This window comes from Nicotiana attenuata, chromosome 12 (genome assembly GCF_001879085.1).
Source record: "Nicotiana attenuata strain UT chromosome 12, NIATTr2, whole genome shotgun sequence".
Classification (NCBI taxonomy): Eukaryota; Viridiplantae; Streptophyta; class Magnoliopsida; order Solanales; family Solanaceae; genus Nicotiana; species Nicotiana attenuata.
This window is the reverse complement of record NC_032000.1, coordinates 50001812-50022440: the sequence shown is the minus strand read 5'-3', so window position 1 is coordinate 50022440 and position 20629 is coordinate 50001812. Positions and strand designations below refer to the sequence as shown.

General features: G+C 35.7%; 2 protein-coding genes across 4 annotated transcripts; one reads left to right on the top strand and one right to left on the bottom strand.

Annotated features, from left to right (window-relative positions):
• LOC109235717 (ADP-ribosylation factor 1-like) lies at positions 257-3696 on the top strand. The gene is made up of 7 exons (XM_019401928.1): positions 257-368; positions 1809-1966; positions 2408-2478; positions 2656-2775; positions 2900-3018; positions 3120-3201; positions 3316-3696. Exons 2-7 carry the CDS (start codon positions 1819-1821, stop codon positions 3319-3321), a joined length of 546 nt encoding a protein of 181 aa, XP_019257473.1. The 5' UTR covers positions 257-368; positions 1809-1818; the 3' UTR covers positions 3322-3696.
• Positions 6937-18688, bottom strand: LOC109235716 (protein GFS12). Of its 3 annotated transcripts, none has more exons than XM_019401925.1 (16): positions 18286-18688; positions 18112-18197; positions 14972-17134; positions 14511-14838; positions 14211-14426; positions 14008-14080; positions 13712-13917; positions 13562-13624; positions 12773-12978; positions 12584-12704; positions 11610-12128; positions 10177-10487; positions 9851-10091; positions 9695-9768; positions 8801-8936; positions 6937-7272 (listed from the first exon to the last, which is right to left on the bottom strand). In XM_019401925.1, exons 1-16 carry the CDS (start codon positions 18409-18411, stop codon positions 7123-7125), a joined length of 5019 nt encoding a protein of 1672 aa, XP_019257470.1. In that variant the 5' UTR covers positions 18412-18688; the 3' UTR covers positions 6937-7122. The 3 variants fall into 3 exon arrangements, with proteins under 3 accessions (XP_019257470.1, XP_019257471.1, XP_019257472.1); XM_019401926.1 differs by having other exon boundaries at positions 12584-12695; XM_019401927.1 differs by lacking the exons at positions 18112-18197; positions 18286-18688 and having other exon boundaries at positions 14972-16903; positions 17044-17119.

Sequence of the window (20629 nt, the reverse complement as noted above, 5' to 3'; positions counted from 1 at the left end):
AAAGGTAGTAAATAAGTTTTTAAAACTTCCAAAAAAAACTTTAAAAAGAGTAGTTAGTTGTGAATCTTGTGATTGGTCACTGACAAGCCAGCAATCAGCATCAATCCCCAAGCTTCTACATTTCCCAAAGTGCTTGTCAACAACGCTACAATTTTAACGGAATTAATAATAACGTGAATAAGCAAACGCCAAAATAAGGTCTCTTTAATTTCTCAGTTCCCACAAATAGAAATAGACATATACTAGTATAAAAGGAGTCCCTCTCAGCTTTATTTATTTCTCTTTCCGTGCCACAGCAAAGGGAAACGCGGCTAACGACAGCTCCATTTCTAGATCTACGCACTCAATTCTCCGATCGCCGATCTCCGGTAAGCCATTTTCGTCTCTTCATCGTAGACGTTTTACATACATGCGCGTGTAGATCTACCTTTTATTTGTTCTTAATTTGCTGATTTCTAGATGTTATTCCGTTGCTTATAGAAAATTTGTTAATAGGCCAATTGATTTGCTTGTTTCGGATTTGATTAGCGAATACAAATGGTTAAAATTCACAAATAGCAACTTTTCAGCTCCTGCAATTGACAAATAACCATTGTACTGGAGTTTTGAGTTTCACTTGTATATATAATTCGAAACTCCAAAACAGTGGCTACTTCTCAAATTTAGGATCCAAAAGTGGCTAGTCGGTGCTATTTCTAGAATATGAGTAACAAATCAGCAACTATAATGATATTAGTTGGAGGCTGGTTGAAATTGCTAAGGAATAAGATCATAATATGTTTTCCGCTTATGTTTGATTTATATCCTGATATGATCATTATTCAATATACTTTTCACCAATTGCGGAAGTATCTTGGGGTAGTGGGAATGGATGCAACCAGAGCCAGAAATTTTGATAAGGGGATTCAGAAAAAATCATAAACGCTACACCTAAGATTTGAACTTGTGTTTCTCTTATGTTAAGGAGATTCAATATTTCATATATGTATATAGAAAATTGATTTTTCCCTATTTACGAGTATAAATTTCCGACGAGATTCAATTGAACTCTCTTCCTTGCATGTGGTTCCTGCGCAGTCATTTGTTCCCAAAAGAAAATATGCACACACACATATCTGTGTGTATGTGTGTGAATATTTTGAAATATATTTTTATAATTAGTCTCAATCATCATCATATAGGATTAGTGAGTGTCGTGACATTCTGCACCCATGATTGGTTCTGCCTCTACGTCTTCACATATTAAGGAAATGCTATTTCGAACAGTTCTAGAAATAGAGAGCTGTAAAATGATATTTACACTGTCAACACCGTGCAGAGTTTTGTCTAAAAAAGACATTTATATTGGTTTCTAGGAATATCAGTCCCTAAATAGTGCTTCTAATGAGCTTGTTTGGGGATTGATAAGGATAACAAGAACACGAGCAGGTTTTCCAATTTTATATGAAGAGTTGCAATGTGGTTGATTTCCACAAAAAATGAACTATTCATGTGTCCTACCTTGGAGATTTCTTATACATGACTCTGAGATTGCAGCTCTTCATACGTCAGTATTTGACTCGATAGAGAAGTGGCACAACTACAGTATGAAAACATGAAACAGCCTAATTAAAGACCAGTTTTCTGCATAAATGTACAACAAAATACAAAATGAGGCTTACTTCAAACGTTACATGCAACTGAGGAATTTTCCTTCTCTATCTATTCTCTTTGGATATTAGTTGCATTCCTATATTCATGATGAGCAGACTTAGTGGATTTTCTGGATTGATCCTTCTGATTTCTTAAGAATTTCTTTTATTCTTCAGTGATACAGAGATGGGGCTGTCTTTCGGCAAACTTTTCAGTCGCCTCTTTGCTAAGAAAGAAATGCGTATTCTTATGGTTGGTCTTGATGCTGCTGGTAAAACCACAATTCTCTACAAGCTCAAGTTGGGGGAAATTGTTACCACTATCCCTACTATTGGTACGCTTTCTATGAATTCTGATTTCTTTTCATCTCATGAGTTGCACCTTACAATGAAACATAATTTTTGACTTTATTCTGGGATAAACTGCTTGAAAGTAAATTATGTTGATCTGTATAGCCAAAAAGATTGCTAGGGGAAAATGCCTCGAAATCTTGCAAAATCCTTTGAGATCATTTGCATCAGCATGTGTTTTTCAGGATCTTTTGTGATTCTTTAAGATCATCTGCATCAGCATGGCAAAATTATGTATTCTTTTGAGATTCAGGATCGTATCTCTGTGGGATTAAATATCTTTTGATGGCTGCAGCTTTGACTATGTATATTCATCAAATGCTTGTCATGTGTGTATAGTTGAAGATCATTCTTTGATCATGCTGAGTTTTCCAGTTTTTGCTATGCAATTGTTCTTTTCAGCAATCTACTTTTTCTATTGGTAGGCTTCAACGTGGAGACTGTTGAATACAAGAACATCAGCTTTACTGTGTGGGATGTTGGAGGTCAAGACAAGGTACAGGAAATTCTAGCGTCATGATAGCTTTTTAGCCATAACTTCATCTCGAACCTTGTAACTCTCCATATTCTTTCTGTTCAAGAAACACAGAGTTAATGTTTATATAACAAGTTGATTCTTGAAAGAGTTGAAAAGTAATACTGATTTGTTTACTTCTTTATGATCTGCTTGCAGATTCGACCACTATGGAGGCATTATTTCCAGAACACACAAGGCCTCATCTTTGTGGTTGATAGCAATGACCGAGACCGTGTAGTTGAGGCAAGGGATGAGCTTCATAGGATGTTAAATGAGGTACTATTGACCTTTAGGAAGTGAAGTTTGAGGAACGTTTTAGGGTAGATCTTAAATTGGAAATATGACTAATCAGCTTAGGATATGGCACGGGGTCCTGAATCTGCATTTCATTTCTCTGCAGGATGAATTGAGAGAGGCTGTGCTGCTTGTTTTTGCAAACAAACAAGATCTTCCAAATGCAATGAATGCAGCTGAAATCACCGATAAGCTTGGCCTTCATTCTCTTCGACAACGACACTGGTAAAATACATTGATACCACCATTTGTGCAGTCTGGTCCTAACTAGCAAGGAGCGCATAAGGTAGGACTGTCATCTAATGCTTTCTCCTTCTTTCTCTCAGGTATATCCAAAGTACGTGTGCCACTTCTGGAGAAGGGTTGTACGAAGGACTAGATTGGCTTTCGAACAATATTTCAAACAAGGTATGTGTTACGATTGTGTCACCCTACACCTGGGCAGTCGAACCCCTTGCCTTCACCATTTTGTCGGCTTTTCGTTTCACATTTCTAATTTTGTCCTTTCTGGTCCAATTTCAGGCATAGGGCATCCCATGAGGTTGCACTCCAGCCCACGTTCCTTAATTTGGAGTACAGATGTTAAACACCATAGCTTTTATCATTATCTCTTAGTTTGGTGGTTTAGACTTCTGTTTCATATCTGTGGTCATAGAAGTGATTAAACTCTGAAAATCACTCGCCTTTCTTTCATTTTTGGTTTTCTTATTAATGAAATCTCATTGTCAACAATACTTGTGGGTCAGCTACCACATTGCTGAATGTGCACATTTGTAATGTGAACACACTTTAGTACAATACTGGCTTTTGTATCCTAGTGGAGCTACTTTAACCATCTTGATGTCTTTGTTATATTTGATACTGCGACTGTTACACAATGAAAGCAAAGCTCAGTAAAGCAAACACTTGAATTTTGCGATTGCAATTTGCAGGTATCCTTGTGACTGTTTGGCAGAAATCAACGTAAAAGAAGATGAATATTAGCTTAGTGTGATTGATTATGAGAATGAGTTTAGCAAATTACTCTGCGCTTAGATTCATAATTCCAATCAGTTACTTGTTTACAATTTCTGCATTTCCGCTTGCAATGATCCTACTATTCTCTAGGTTTTTCCAAGTTTTGAGGCTTATAACAACTTAGTTTTTTGTGTTCTCGATTAACACACAATACTTGCTTCGATCGTTGATGGTGGTAAAGTTTTGTTCTTTTTTCCTTGTCCCTTGTGAGATTCAAGATCAACCATAAGTCTCTACTTTTCTTGGCTTCTTCCTCTAACTATTTTCTCTTCATCTCGTTCATCTTGCATTCTCGTACTAGTACCATTTAAAACGAGCTCGCTAGTTGATTCAATTTGTTAAGCTAAATCTAAATCAATTGGTTGGGTTTGTTTAGGAGATGATTGCTATATAGTGATATTTTGGCCCAAAACTAGGTATTGAGTTGGTTTTGGGATTTGGAATTTTGCCAAAATGTAGGCAAAATCTATGGCCAAACATGTGTTTGTCAAATAAAACCCAAATTTATTTTAACAAAATCTATGGTCAAACGGGTCCTAAATTTGGGCCAATCATTTTAGGCCACGTAATATAGTAATATTTAGTTACAGTCAACCCTCTCTATAACAGTCCCGTTTGTTCCGATATTTTTTGGTATTTATAGTGAATGATTGTTATATACCTAAATAACATTTGACGTTTAAATATTTTTTGCCTGTTATAAATAAAATTTGTCCAAAAATTAATTAGTTTTTCTTTTTTAATATTACATATAAGAGATAAGAAAATTGTTCAAATTTAAAATCTCAAAAGATATGCATATTTCACAAGTTAAAAATTGAAAAAGCAATACATTATTAATAAATTAATTCGTAATTAAACTTATAAAGATTTAAACTCTACGTCACGTGTTTTAAAGCTATCTAGAAAAATAAATTCTTTCAAGATTTATGGAAGAACTTTGTAATTGTAGCTTGTTTTGTAGGTTTCATTCTTTTACTAGCGGTATAACGCTTCAATTGACGAAGATTCGTGTCCAAATTTTCAACAAAAAGGCAATAGCTTTCGCTTGAAGACAATATAAGAGCTTAACAACTAAATCTTCTATCTAAATATTTTTTGACATATGTCCAATGAAAAAGATATCATGAGCAAATCTTAAAATCTTATTTCTTATGCAAAATAGAAATTTTGTTCAATGAAATAGATTGTGTGCATATTTTTATAATTATTATTAGTAACCTTGAAGATGAGCCTTGGCGTAACTGGTAAAGTTGCTGCCATGTGAACAGAAAGTCGGGTTCAAGCCGTGAAAACAACCTCTTGCAGAAATGCAGGATAAGGCTGCGTGCAATAGACCCTAGTAGTCCGATCCTTCCCCAACCTGTAAATGTATCGTAAGGTTAGTGCATCGAGCTGCCCCAACCTTAAAATTTTATATAGCTGTTATAAAGGGGTAATTTTATAAAAAGTGTTCTGCTATAGATATGGTTGTTGTTGTGATAGGTAAAAAGCTGTTATAGAGAGGTAAAATATAACTTAAAAAATCGGTTCTCAGGAAAACTTGACTTTTTTAATAAATGACTGTTATATAGGGATGTTGTTATAGATAGGTGTGACTGTAAATGTTAATCATACATGAACATGTTCTATAGAATTGTTAATATGCTAAATACCTACAGGCTACAATTACAGTAGGATATCTATTAAATTTGTGTCGTAATTATTTAATTACGAATCCAACAATTCAAATAAGCTATGAAATTTGTAAGTTCAGAACTTATAAATTTTAATTTCTGATTCTGTCTTTCTTTGCTGATTTCTTGCTTTATCCATTTTCGACCTTCAATGTTCAAACAGTAGACACTCGGTTGCCAAAAGCACCAATAAATGATACTAATAATTGTGGTGTTTGGGCATTATTGCTGTGTCCGAGTCAGCTCGTGACACCTCCACTAATTTTATTTGAATATTTATTATTTATATTGGATAATGCTATCCATCAAAACTTGAATAGATAAAAAACATCACATGTTTGCTCGTTTAATGTTTTTACTTTCTATAAAAGATTCATATATACTATAATGTTTTTACTTTTATCTAATGCTTTCTCAAGCTTCACATACCACGTACTTTTACGGCTTCTATTAATTGATCAACTACGTCTTAATTTTAAGTTAAGTCTGTCAATTATATGAATCTTTTGTATTAATATTTATTCAGAGCAGTTTCACTCGAAAGAATTATCATGTTTTTTACTATATCTGTAAACCAATCTTTTCTTGAGCTCGAACTTGGGATCAACCATAAATTCTCTAAGCCATATTTCTTTAACCAACTCGCAAAATGATAAAATTTGATCGGACTCAATATTTACATCAAATCATATATAGTTAAGTAATTTAATAAAGTAAAAATATTTATTAACTACTATGATTAAGTCAAGAAGCCTATATGCAAATACATATTTTGCGTGTATTAGATTGGTGCATATAAACACTGAGTCCCTCATTTTAATTTCTCTTTAATAAGATTCACCTTAAATGTGACATAAATTTCCCTATATATACAGAAAGAACAATCACATCATGTTTGGAGGCATAGGATCTCCTATTCCCTTCAATTACCTTCCACGCAACAATGGTCCAACAAAGAGATTACCCTTCTGTGGTTGATCCTCCAGAAAAATAAAATAATGAGTTTAAGTTATATACAACATTGGTATAAGACTGTCACGTCACCTTTACTTATTACAGTAGGTAATTTATTTTATTTTTAAGATTACAAATCTCATTATCGTAAGAAAGCGTACCTATGAATATTCTTTGAGTGACTTGATAGTGTAAAAAGTATTTTATGGATTGTGTATATAACTTAAACTCTAAAGTAATTGATGCATCGAAGTTGACGTAAACATAGATAACTCTATTTTAAGTAATAAATTAATAACCTAATAAAATAGAAGCTAGCTTGTTATAGTATTAAATAAACTACACTTAAAGTGTAAAGCTTAATATATATATATATATATATATATATATATATATATATAAAACTTAAATCCTTCCCTGCTTACATGATACATGTTTCATTCTCGAAAAATATAGGGGAAACCAAAGAATTGCTGCAGAAAAAACATAAGAGCGAAAAGAAAAAGTAGAAAAAAATTGCATTAAGAATTTCCACTAGATAACAACCAACTTAATGGAAATAATTAACACAAAATTAAGAAAATTGGAAGGCAAAGTGCTAAATGAACAGTTCTAGATAGAGACTTGAGATGCCTATTAACATAAATTCTGCATCATCCTATAAATTTACTTCAGGTAAAACCTAGCAACAGATCTTCAAATGACCATCTTCTGTTCCAACCACAAAGAGCCGCGAGAAAGGTAGAATACTTATACTTGATAGAACAGACACGTTCTTTGATTCGCGATCACCCATGTACAGATACTGAGGCGTAACAAATTGCTGGGCGTCCTGCCATATTCCATTAAAGCCGGTAAAAGAAGCAAATTAGAGCAATAACTCAAGTAGTGATTTAAGCATTGTTTTTCAGAGTAAAGGAGCAGCCCGGTGCACTAAGCTCCCGCTATATAGGGGGTTCGGAAAAGGGCCGGACAACAAGTGTCTATTGTAGGCAACCTTACCCTACGTCATTGCAAGAGGCTGTTTCCACTGCTCGAACCTGTAACCTCCTGGTTACATGGCAGCAACTTTACTAGTTACCCCAAGGCTCCCCTTCGATTTCAGAGTAAAGGAGCAAAATAAGAAAATGAGCCCCCCATATATTTTATTTGTTCTGCGCTAAAGTATGATCAGTTCTGCGCTAAAGTATAACTAGTAGAAATTCTTAGCCTTCCCTTTTCAAAAGAGGAAGATTACAGAAAATAAGCCACCACACATTTCATTTTTTCTGCACCATAACTATTTATTTTGCACCACACACCGACTAAGATTAATAGTGGCAGCCGACAAAGCAATCTATATCAGAAGGAAGTAAAGTGCCAACCGCCGTGCGTCTACTATACTCTTCATAAGCAATTATCACAGCCGTACTTTGCACAAATTATAGTGATCATAGAAGGGTATCCTTTGCTACTTAATGATAAAATGCATTTCATATTAATTTGTATTCACTGGAAAACAAAATCTTATTAATACTTTGAACTGGTTATCTTTCATTTTTCTTAAGGCCATTTGATTAGACTTTCCTTTCTTTTTTAAATTAGCAATGTCTTTGAATTACTTGACACTTGTACCTTGAATATGTATATGTCTACCTCGGTTGTCCATTCACATCACATACATCTATAATTTCAAGTATCAAGATTATGCCCGTAAATGCAGCTAGATAGACTAGATAGAAATGCATTCCTCATAAACAAAGAAGCCTAAGAAACAAACTAGATGATCTAAGTTCTAGAGATTTATATGCCGGTAGACTATTTATCTTTTTTTATGACCGAGAAATCAATCTGGAGCCAAACCTTAGGACCAACCGCAACCTTTGAAACTCGGGGATAATGGGTCCGCCTCTCTACCATTCTCCACCTAAATACCAAACTTACTTTGCATGGCGCAGGGCTCGAACCTGTGACCTAAGTCACAAGTCCCTCAATCTTTGCCATTTGAACTAAACCCTGGGGGCAGCAGCTAGAGTATTTACCATTTTATACATAGTAAATGCAGCTACGATGTTAAACTCAGAGAAGAATGTCACCGTCTTAGTTTTTCCCTTAATTATTAACCTTTGCAAATTACATTTCATATACTACATCTATCTTAACAGGACTTTCAAAACAAGATTCTTTAGTGAATTTCTACAGATCTACCAAGGCATATGTGACTTTTGGGTTTCAGATGAATGGCAAATGGATCAGCGAGGAGGACATAACAAGTTATCAAATTGTATACTATCGTATGTGCAAGCCAAGCAAAATATCCAAAATTCAGTGGAAGGAAAAAGAAGTGTCTATAAAGTGAAAAGATACAGCTAGATACATACTTCATCAGAAGAGCTGGCCAAAGAAGAAATCCCAATTTTAGTGCGGGATATCGAAATCACATTTTGTCCCCAAATTGAGAAACCAGAAACACCATCACTGTGACCTCTGGAAGCCAACGGTTGCGAATTCCAATTTCTGTGATTAAAAATGAAGTAAAATAGAAAAAGACGAAAATTTGAAATCTCAAACAAGAAAAAGCTAAGTAATGGCATTGAGTAAACATGACATGAATCTAATCAACGAAGTGTATGTGTTCCTTGGAAAGATAAGTAGAAATCAAAAAACTTTCTGGGACATTTTCCTGAATGCAAAGCCAAGAAATGCCAGGTCGTGCACGGGATCAAATTTGTTCTATCATCTCTTGGGTTTCATCTCTAACAGGCAGAAGCAAAAGAATCCTTTATAGTTTTATCTCTTAAACGAAATCACTTGATAAAGCATTAACAAATTTATCAAGGATCTGAACTGGTATACTGAATCTTCAAAAGACAATTATCTTATTATCATGCATGGCTTCCCTTGTGACCGACGATTTAAGGGAGTTACAATACAAATGTTTGGCTTTCTCAAACATGAAATTTTCGCAATTGCTAAATTAGAAAGAAACATATTGGAAACAAAAGCAGAGCATATTATTATATGACTTGAGTTAAGCTATCATTGGCTTTAAGCTATGCAGTTTACTGGAGATGAAATGCAGCTCAATGATTCTTAGCTATGCAGCCAGTTTCACACTGACTGACAAACTAACTGTATGCAAGAATTCAGTCACAGATAATATTGATTAAGATCTATGTCAGTCCGTGCTGGGCCTAATCTTATTGTGCCCCATTTTCACGGAATTTAGGTCCATATTGCAAAACTTAGAGACTTATGTAAAACACTAAAGTAACCTTCTCAAATCCCAAATCCTTAAGGTGCGGTCGAGGGAGGTCGAAACCAGCAAATGTTCTTCTGGCGCGGCTATCTGCAGGCAGGAAGCAAGTAAAAACACCAGAATAAGCAGAACCCCTTTATTTCAAGCTAGTGGAAGCAATAGCCAACTCTACCTTTGTGACAAAACCATCATGAGCTTGCCATGAGGAAATAATTTTTCCACTCCTCACATCAAATAACCTGCAATAGCCAGAACTTTGCCCAACAGCAACCCAAGATGGATATTGAGGATTTCCGTATTGTTGTTTAGTCGAAGCACATGAGCATATGGAAGAAATCAGAGAAGGGAAATTGGACTCCGTAGCTTCACTCCTCCATAAATGAAGTTTTTGACCTTGTCTGACATCAATGAATCTGGATGCCAAAATAACATTGATTGGATAAACCATGTAAGAGAATGTATCTGAGTCAATTAAATACAACTCCAGAAGGCACTGACCTGAGAGAGCCATTTCCGGTACCCACAACAAGATTGTCCAGATATTCTGAATAATGCATACTAGTGTACAAATTACCATCAAATGAAGTGTTCAATATTCCACCTGACAATGAATTGAAATGTAGCATATTAGCCTGTTCTGCATTCAACTTTGAAGCTTTGGCCAAAGGGCCAGTATGTTGCACAGAGCTTGTCGAAAACTCTGCAAACACAGATATTAGCTTCCCTGTTTGGCCATTCCACACATGCACTGTCCCATCACAGGATGCTACCCTTCCACTGGATGCCAAAAGACAAATGTCATTCACAACCTGTAAAGGGAAGACAAATAAATGCATAGAACTTCAGTGCGGGTTTTTTTCCTATATATCTCAACCTAAATATGTGAAAAATTTAACAGAAGGCATTTTTAAGGTACGGAACCAGCTCATGCTTGGTAGGGATTATGTTCAGTTCCTCTTGCAAAGAACAACTACAAGTTAACAAGTCGTTAGGCACAACATACAGATGAATGCTTTCTGTTTCATAGAAAAAAAGGACAATGAAGCTGAAAAATAGAATCATGTAACAAATTCCTTTTGTTGGGAGGAATCTAATTTCCATTGTGTGACATAGCTTAGCAAAACTTATTAAGTATCAACAACAATCTATCAATCAATTGAAACCAACGGACAAGCAGGAACATTATACCAGATTATAATTTGCTTAAATGCATGAAAACTGCCAAGTAAGTTGATAAGACACTCCATTGCGGTGTCTATATCAGCTTTGCCTCAACAATAAATTTTTTATTATACCAGAAAATGGCGCACACCTTATGCCCAAGAAAAGATATTGCCCGTTAAAACAGTTAATTCTCTTAAATAAATAAAGCAAACCACTGAAGCAGAATAGGACAGTAGGAGAAATCAATCATTCTCCGGTCCAAGGTTTACGTGGTATGAAAGTTTCATCTGTATACCAAATAAAGCACAATAATACACTCTCTCTTCCCATTTTATTGGTGAAGTTAAAATGAGCACAAAGATCAGAAGGCTAGTATGACTGGCATATGAAATTGGTGGTAGCAGCAAAAAAACAAAAGCATTTACTGGAAAGTTGGTATGATAGGGAAAACATCAGATGATCATTAGAGTTTTAATTTTTCAAACCTTTTACTATCCTTTTGGATATGTTTACTGTAGAAGTTTGTCGAACTCTTTATCACATTCCAGCACAGAAAGTGCGTCACAGTAATTGGGAAAGGAGCGCACATAAATAAAAAAGGAAACTAAAGAATCCGCTGTCTATTTAGTGCCATAATGTTAACTTGTTATAAACCTATTATAGCAGGGGGGAAATAACAAGAAATTTTTATCAAAAAAGAAAAGCTTTTTGCTTGTAATCATAAGACAGGTGATGCAATTCGAACAAAAGAAATAGATTAGGCACACCTCCTCATGGCCGTAATAACCAGATATAGAATCAATTCTTGACAACTCCCACTTTTGAACAATCCCTTTGAATCCTGGACCAACTCCAGCAGTGAAAAGAAAGCATTCATCTTGGCAGACTGCTATAGATCTTAGCACTCCTTGATGTGCTCGAACAGAGTGCAGAACAGATGCTTTGATTTTCCATGGAAGTTCATCCTTTGAACCACCTGGACGGCCAATAAAATCAGGGCCACTCCAATTAGCGGCTGGACTCGAGAACCAATACCAGGGTTCCATCTTGCTAAAATCTGAGCCTCTTGCATTCCTATCTGCAGAATCCTGATGTTGGCTAGACAGATGTCTGTTTAATGTAGGGCTTTTGGAGCCTCTTTTTCCTTGTGATTGAGGTGTTGACCACCCTAAACCATTCAGCAACTTCTTAGCTGGAGTACATTCAGAAGTTAAGCTCTCACCAAGAGACAGCTTTCTAGCATATGTTCCTGGACCACTTCGAGAGGATTCCCCTGCGGATTCCCACTGAATCATGAAATTTCAGAAATCAACACAAAAGGAAAAGGGTATACAAGGGAAAAAATGTAGTTCTTTCTTTTCATAAGCAATATTTTATTGATGCCAAAACAGCACTAAGGTGATTCTGGCAAGTACATAGCTCTATACTACTATCGTTAAAAGCTATTGAGTCTTGTTCGGAATCAAGTCCCTTCTGATGCGGCTTTAGCTTGAAGTATTAGATCCCTTTTCAATACTTAATTTATCTAGGAGCTTAAGTTAGTTTTGCATATCTTATATTTGTCAGATTGATTGCCTCACAGCAGCATCAGCAGCAAAGAGCCTATCATTTAGTACTCCATCTTGATTTTGATAACCATTTGAGGGAGTTCCTACCGAACTTGACATGTTAATGTTTGAGAATATAGAATATTTCCGCTACAACTTAAAGATCATATTAACAGAAGTATTAGGAAGCATACCTTCCAGTTATAACGGCGCAGAAGAAACTGCTCTAGTAGCAACCATGTGGCACAACACTGGCGAAGCTTCTCTATACCAAGAAGAGATGCAAATGATGGATATAAAAGCATCCTGCACAGACTAAAGTCTATTACATGATAGGAGAAATGATAAGAGGACAGCATATTCCAAAAATCAAAATAACCCACACAAGGTCCAAACGGCTTGTAATTTTGTTCTCATCTTCCCCCTTAGTGGTGGGACCTCGAATTCCTCCCTGGATGCTAGAATGACCTGCTTTCTCCTGGGAGAAGGCAAGCTCATCAAAGAGTTTCCTGAGTTTCGGAAGGACGTGTAATGCTGTTAAATCTGATCCAATTTGCCGACAAAGAGCTAGCAGATTTCTTGCAGCACCCTTGCATGCAAAAGAATTCCATCATCTACACAGATAACAAGCATAAAGAAATAAAGAAAGAGAATTTGGAATTTTCACTTGAACCTCCTGAGATTTCTAAGAATAGAAGAAAAACCTCCATATATCTTTATAACTGCAAGAATATAGATCATGAATAAGGGAGTTTTCTGTAACTCTAGAAACTTGAGGAAAGCTCCACTTATTATCCCAACAGAGTGTCAAATTGTCACTTCACTCACAAAAATAAAAATATGTGTACACTACTATTTTCTTTTAACAAGAAAGTTCAATACCAAATCATGGCAGCTAAGCAGAATATAGAAGTTATATACAACATCTTCTACTAGCGTCACCACAACATGCACTGTCTTCAAAGATCCAGGGAGATGAGTATTTTGTAACGCTTGCAAAAGCACAATTGTTGTGCAGAGGTTAGGGAGTGAGTTTTAAAATTTTGGGGCATAAAAATCTGGAAAGTATCCTCTCTATTTATTTCATAAAATGAGGCTCCCTAGTTCAAGAAAGTACAGGTTTGCAACAAGCCTTATCTAAGAACAGGGACAAAAGAGAAAAGTTGAAATACCTCGACCACCTGAATTCCCAAGTTGGTCTGCATGAGAACCTGAAGATATAAGAATCTACCATCCTACAAAAGCATTTCAATACATTACTAATTGGAACATATGCTGAAATGTATTATGAAATTAAAATTATTTGATATCGAATTCCATACCTCAACAAGCTCCTTAACAAGCATCTCCCTTGTCAAGGAAGCAGTGAGACCATCTAAAGTCATTAGACAGTCCATTAGGACCAAAGAACTCCAACTCTGTGCAGCTTCATGCTTATTTGCAAATGAATTGTCAATGCACGAAAGAATGACAATTCTTAGTAATGGTAGAATCTGTCTGACTATGAAATTCTCTCCAAAAAGACCACCTAAAATATAAGAAGCATAGTCAGGTTGCGAAATCAGAAGCATATTTGTAAAAACAGAACATAGGTCAATACTTCATAATTTATAAATACCAATTCTAACTAAGACATCAATTCCATCATCACTGAGCCCCTTGCCAAAGCAGTGAAGGAGAGGTAAGATCGTCTGGTGAGAAACAAAGAATTAGTCATACAACAAGAGAATAACCTTTTCAACAAATTCGAAAAAAGTCTAAATACTTCCACCTATCAAAAGGGTAGAGGGGATGAGAAGGGGAACTTTGGTTGACTACAACCTGATGAACAGTAACAGGAACGCCAAGTTCCTCACTAGAGCCAATCAACAGGACAGAAGCAGCAACAGAAGAGCTCTTGCAAGGAGTACCAAGTAAGTTTGATACAACAAATGGATGTACTGTCTCCACATACGCTTGTTTACCAATCTTGTTCCATATATCCAGCACAAAGGAACCTTGGAGAAGAGAAACCTTCAAATGTGTAGGACCAGTACCCTGATAGAAAAGAAACGCACAGTAGGTTTTGGGAGCAAAAGCCAAGGAGATAGACAGATCAAACATTTAGACAGCATAGTTAACCTGAAGAATCTTCTGGATAGCAGGTATGACCAGTTTCTTTACTGCTTCTGGAGTCAGACACCTTAAAAGTTCTGTTATTATTGTGCAACCCCATTCAGCTTCAGAATCCGATAAAGGATTCAAGACTAGTTTCAAACAGTTAGGAGCACACATTTCGGCAGCAAATGTTCCCATTGCTTTGAGTGCTCCCTGTCGGGCAAAAGCTGCAGCATAACGAAGTCGTGATTCATCTTTTGCTATAAGCTGAAGGGGGGCAAGAAACAAGTAGGATGACTTGACTGTTGCTAGAAAATAAGGAGAGTCCAAAAGACATTTGGCAGAAGGCCTCCTATTGAAGGAAAAGAGAACAGTTAGTTTTGAGATGGTCCCTTGTCTTCTGCAGATATTGACACTACATAACGTGGTTAGGATGTAATATCAATGCAAGATTTTAAAGATGGAAAGTGAATACAGAACTATACCTCCTCCAATCCTTTTGGATGCAGGATTCAACAACAACTTGAGTGTCAGGGGGAAGTTCTTGTACTAATGCAGGTAAGACACCGCACTCTAAGTACACAGCTAAAGAGGTTGGATCAAAAAGTGGCCGTCTCAAGTGAAGTTCTGCTAAGATGCAGCCAACTGCAAAGATATCATTAGCAACATCTTCAGACAAAATGTGTGGATGGGAACATTTTTGCTTCCAAAGCAATAGTGCTTGATATCCGATAGATACATCATCGACCACTTCAATATTCTTCAGAAGGTAATTCACATCAATAACAGATGGCTTGACTGTAATGATGCTATAGCCAGTTTTTCTGGATGTAGTATTCTTTAATTTCTTAGTTAATAGCCCTTTCCCAGGGGAGTCAAGCCCTTCATGATCATCTGGATGCAAATTGTAAATAGGAGCCAAATGAGGCGCATGCTCAGAGAATGCAGCTGCTTCTTCCAATTCATGCAAGAGTGAAGTTCCAATAACCAGAGCTTGCTCAGTCACATCACTTGTTGGGAGTTGATCCATTTCTGCTTCATTGGACCTGTCACAAATTCTCACGGTAGCAAGCCGCCGAGGAAGATGTGGTTTCGTAAAAAGTTGACGACGTCCCACTGATTTCGGTTTTGAAGGAGCAGATGAGGGCAACATAACATTTTTGGCAGCAACAGCAGCGTCACCACACAATTTGTAGCCGAAGGTGATGTCAATCCAATTATGTAGTTGGCGTGAAACCCGATCGCTTTCTAGAGCGTCTCTATGCAACTTGATGAATTCCTTGGGGGTGCCCGCCCATGAGGGCACAGCCAAATGAGACATCCCAGAATGTATAGAATAAAATATATGCGGATCACAATAAAATTCTGGAATACACTCATCTGGTGTCCATTGATATAGTCTTTGCATGGTGGAAGGATATTCATTTGGTTCATAAACTGAACGAACAGCCGTACGCAAAACACTCAAGGGCAACCTCCTTGCCTTATAACTGCAGACGGCCAGTTCAGACAGGCACTCATCTGATACATGATGAGGAATTTCAGATGTCGAATACGTGAAGTCCAATTGCTCGTCACCTTTTGCCAGCCTCCATTTACTCTTAGTTAGATCTCTCCATCCCGTATCAGTGTTCTCATCAGGTTTCACGCTAAAATCTATAACCCATGGCATTACAGTATAAAAGGTATTGTCACCCCACCTTCTCCCTGCTAATCGGTTTAAGACTAACAGATACTCAAAGTTACTCATTTCACCCTTCCACCAACATTTAAAGCTAGAAAACCAATCTGTAGATTGGGAGAGCTTTAGATCAGCATAAAGCCCTTGTAAAGAGCACCCGTCAAAACAGCAACTAACTCCTGAATCAGGACTGCACTCTATTTTGGAAATTGAAACGGAACTCTTGAGGAACTTATTACAGATGGGCAGCCAACACCATAGCGAATCAACCAATGATATACTGGATGGACAGACATTACCATGGGAAACACCTAAACCATGCATGTAAGCCAACCCTGATAACAGCTGAAAGATTAAATACCGCATATGCCAGTCAGACTTTAAGACACCAGGGCTGAAGTGAAGTATGTTTTCCAAGGTATGTGGCATTTTTGGAAGCAACAAATTTAGTTGACCGGAATTTTTTAGCATTCCTAAAGTCGGAGAAATGTTTGGATGCCTTATGCAGCCAGGGCAGTGTTCTTCCTCAAATGAAGGAATCCCCACTAAACTAAGAAAGTTAACACTTTCTCGTCCTGATCTTTTACCTTCTATCATGAGAGTTAAAGAATGTAAAATATGATCTTCAAGAGATCCAGCCAAGAATTCTGAAATAATACATTCAACTAATGCAGATGAAGAAATCCCAATCCGAGCGACTGGAACCAGGGCAGTCAGAGTCCTAAAGCAAGAAAACCTACCAGAAAAAATACAGGTCAAATTTTGACAACCTAGTCCATATAGGGATGTATATCTGCCACCATTCTGCAAATCTTCACATTCAGTTGATCTAGTTTCCATCGAAGAAGTTTTATCACTGGAGAATCCAACACTGACCTCAGCTTGAACCTGATCAATCTCCACCGGAACTGCCTGCGCACTGCCACTATTCATTCTTGCTTCAAGATCCTCTAAATAATACTGATCACTGCAAAGAAGGGCGTTAAGTTGTATAAGATCATACTGGGACCAACTACGTCCACAAGAATCAGTCTACTACTCATCAAATGTGTACAAGTTTTCTTTTAGTTTTTTCTTTGCTTCCACCTGAGAAAGTGGAGTGACATACTATTCCAACTTTTTAAAAGGCCACACTGGCATGAAGCAGACCAACCAAAACAAGCCAACAGCTTTAACTAAAAACAACACATTCCCTTTGTTCCAATTTATAAGGTACTCTTTTTATTTTGGAACGTCCAAAAATGTTTGACGTCAAGCTATATTAATAAAAAAAATGCAATTTTCAAGATGTGCTAAAAGAGTGCCACCATATAGAAAGGTAGCAATAGTTACAAGAAAGTTTAATATTCTCATATAATATGCTACCGCGCTCCCCTCTGCACAAATCAATGAGTCTGACAAAAACAATGTGCCAGAGATATCAATCTGACTCGTTCCCAGAAACATTCTCTGAAAGGATCTAATCGGCCTCTTCAAAATGATCAATAACCATCACTGTCATTTCCGTCCATAAAGAATGTAGACAGTATTAATCAACTACCGATCAATCCAAAACTAGTTGGGATCAGCTGTATAAATCCACTATCCATCTTCATTCGATTATTTCTACACTAGCTATCGACATACCGCAACCCTCCTCCTGTATCCTTACTTGAGACAAGCTAAGCTTTCACATAGACAATAAGACTTTCTTTAAAGGCGAAAGAGTTGGGATACAATGCCTCAAACTAATTACGGTCGGCCATATAATCCTCTAATATCTAAACTAGGAATTAGCTATGCTTGCTTTCACATAGAAACAAAGTTTCTTTTTTTATTATCACATAGACACAAAGTTTCCTTTTTTCTTTCTTTTTCCAAGTGGGGGGATGGGAAATGCAAACACGCACACATACACACACACACACAAAAGATCATACAAAAAAGAAAGCACAAGATTCATACATGTAAGTGGCCAAGCAACTATCTTTATGAAGGGGCATATAAGTCAACTGAAACTGTGGCAACCCTTCTCCATTTGAACTTGATGGCTGCAAAAATCAACAATTCAGAGGATTTAGTTACAAGCATATAAGTCTTTTTGCTACACAAAATACAAATACACAATATAAAGTGTACCTGAACAACGGCAGTAGAGCCAAAAGGAAGAGGAGAATCAGAAAGACCATAACAGAAGATGATTTGGTCAGAGAAATCTGATTGAATTCTGCGTTGAAGACACTCAAAACACATTTCCCTTTCCATTTTCAAGTTTCAATTACAGATTTTGATGATTTTTCATCAAATCAGAAACTTAGCTTGTTGTCTTTAAAATGCGCTTTGGGCAGCAATTACTGAAGAGGAAAGGTGGAACAAAGACGGGATCACTACTACACAACAAGATTCCGACTTTCTTCTTCTTTTCTTTTTTTCCAAACAAATTTTCGACTCTAGCTATGTTGATGATCATACGACGTCGTTATCTTGTTCATCAGCTTCTTTCCAGTCTTCCGACTTCCGGACAAATTGTAAGTTACTTACTGTTTATGTATTTACCAATCCATGCGTTGATATGTCTTGTTTCGTTTAACATTGAATAATTTATTTGGAAAGCTATCAGGTAATTGGAATGTTATAATTATTAAAATAATAATTACATAATCTAATAATTATATAATTATGATGACTTATTTGTTTATCATATTGTAATTACAATATAATTACAAGTTTATTGTTTGATTTTACAAGTGTAATTACAGAAATAGATTAAGTTTTAAATGAAGTAATTATCAAAATTTAAAAGTTAATATAATAAATATATACCAAAGTTCATAGCAGAAATACGACAATGAGTAGGAATTCAGATTCCGGAATATGATGTGAAGCACACCCTTAGTAGAATGAAGAATAGGCATTGACAATAGCTCAAAAGAAGAGTTTCCGACAGCAATTTGGTGTGCAGGCATATACCACATTTGGAAAGTTATAAATTAGAAACTATTTAGGGGAATCAATGTAAATATAAACATGGTAGTAGTATAGATAAAAAAAGAATTTATAGATAGAATAGAACTTATTAGGATGCCAAAGAAAATACGATGATGTCATGGACTATTTCGGAAAATACTTGTATAGATTAGCGCTGTTAGAGGCCTATATTTCATACCACACTCTGAAGAAGGTGGCCAGTGGCGGAGCCAGGAATTATACAAAGGGGTGTCAAAATTAAAAAAAAATTGACACCCCTTGACCATTGCACTAAGAGTTTGTCTTGTGTCAAGGGTTGTCAACCCCTTGTATATATTCAATTTTTTTTTTAAAAATACCTATTTACGCAGTGTTATTTTCCGGCGAAGGGGTGTCGGCCTCGGACAAGGGTAGCTCCGCCCCCGAAGGTGGCTATGAAACTTTAGGTGGTCCATAAGTGTATTAGTTTTGTTTGTTGTTAATGGTAATATTTACATTGCTACCAAAAAAAATATGCCAATAAATTTTTGTATAAATAATATTATATTTGATATTTAAGATGTATATTTTTCCATGAATATATATTAATTAGTAATCATATATTTATAACTAATATTGTAAAAATAATTTATATATATTTTTCAAATTATTAATATTTAGTTTAGATTCTTACAAAAACTAAAAACATACATTTTGTAAGAACATCATGGAATTCATGTTTGATAAAATAAATTACTATTTATAAATATAATGTCATAACATTATTCAAATGTTTGACAAAACTAATCTATCAATTCTAACCAAAAAAATAATAATAACATGTAATGTGAGCCATTACTACTAAAACAAGTAAATTAGAACCATGAATATAACATAATTTTAAAATTTAAAAAAATAAAATAGTTTAACATGTGTCAAATTCCAACATAATAATAATAAGTTCCACTACAACTTAAGATTATGGAACATAATAAGTTTATAACCACATTCAACAACGAAATTTTACTTTAATTGCATCACTCGTTATTTCTAATATTAGGAGGTATAGTTTCAAAAAATAGAATACTAAAATAAATAATAAATAAAATATAAGCAATTACATGAAATCACAAGGAGTGAAGGTAGAGGAATAAAAGATAAATAATGTACAAAGAAAATTATATTTTAAAATTTCAAAACAAAAAACAAAGTAAAAACAAAATTAAAAAATAGAAATAAAAAGTTATAAAGAAAATAAATTAAATAAAAACAAGAAGGAAAGAAACTAAGAAGCAACCTTGTGATTACACAGTGTAATTACCACTAATTTTTACCTCCCTCTTGAGAATTGGAGACTGTAATTAGACTCCTCCAATTACACCCAATTTCATGTTGACCAAGTAATTACTTGGTCAAGCAAACATGTCAAACTGTGTAATTATCCAACTCTAAGGGTAGGTCTATTTTGGTCCCTCAAGTATAATCCCAAGCATATTTAGTCCCTTAAGTATGCTAAAGTGGAGCACATTTAGTCCCA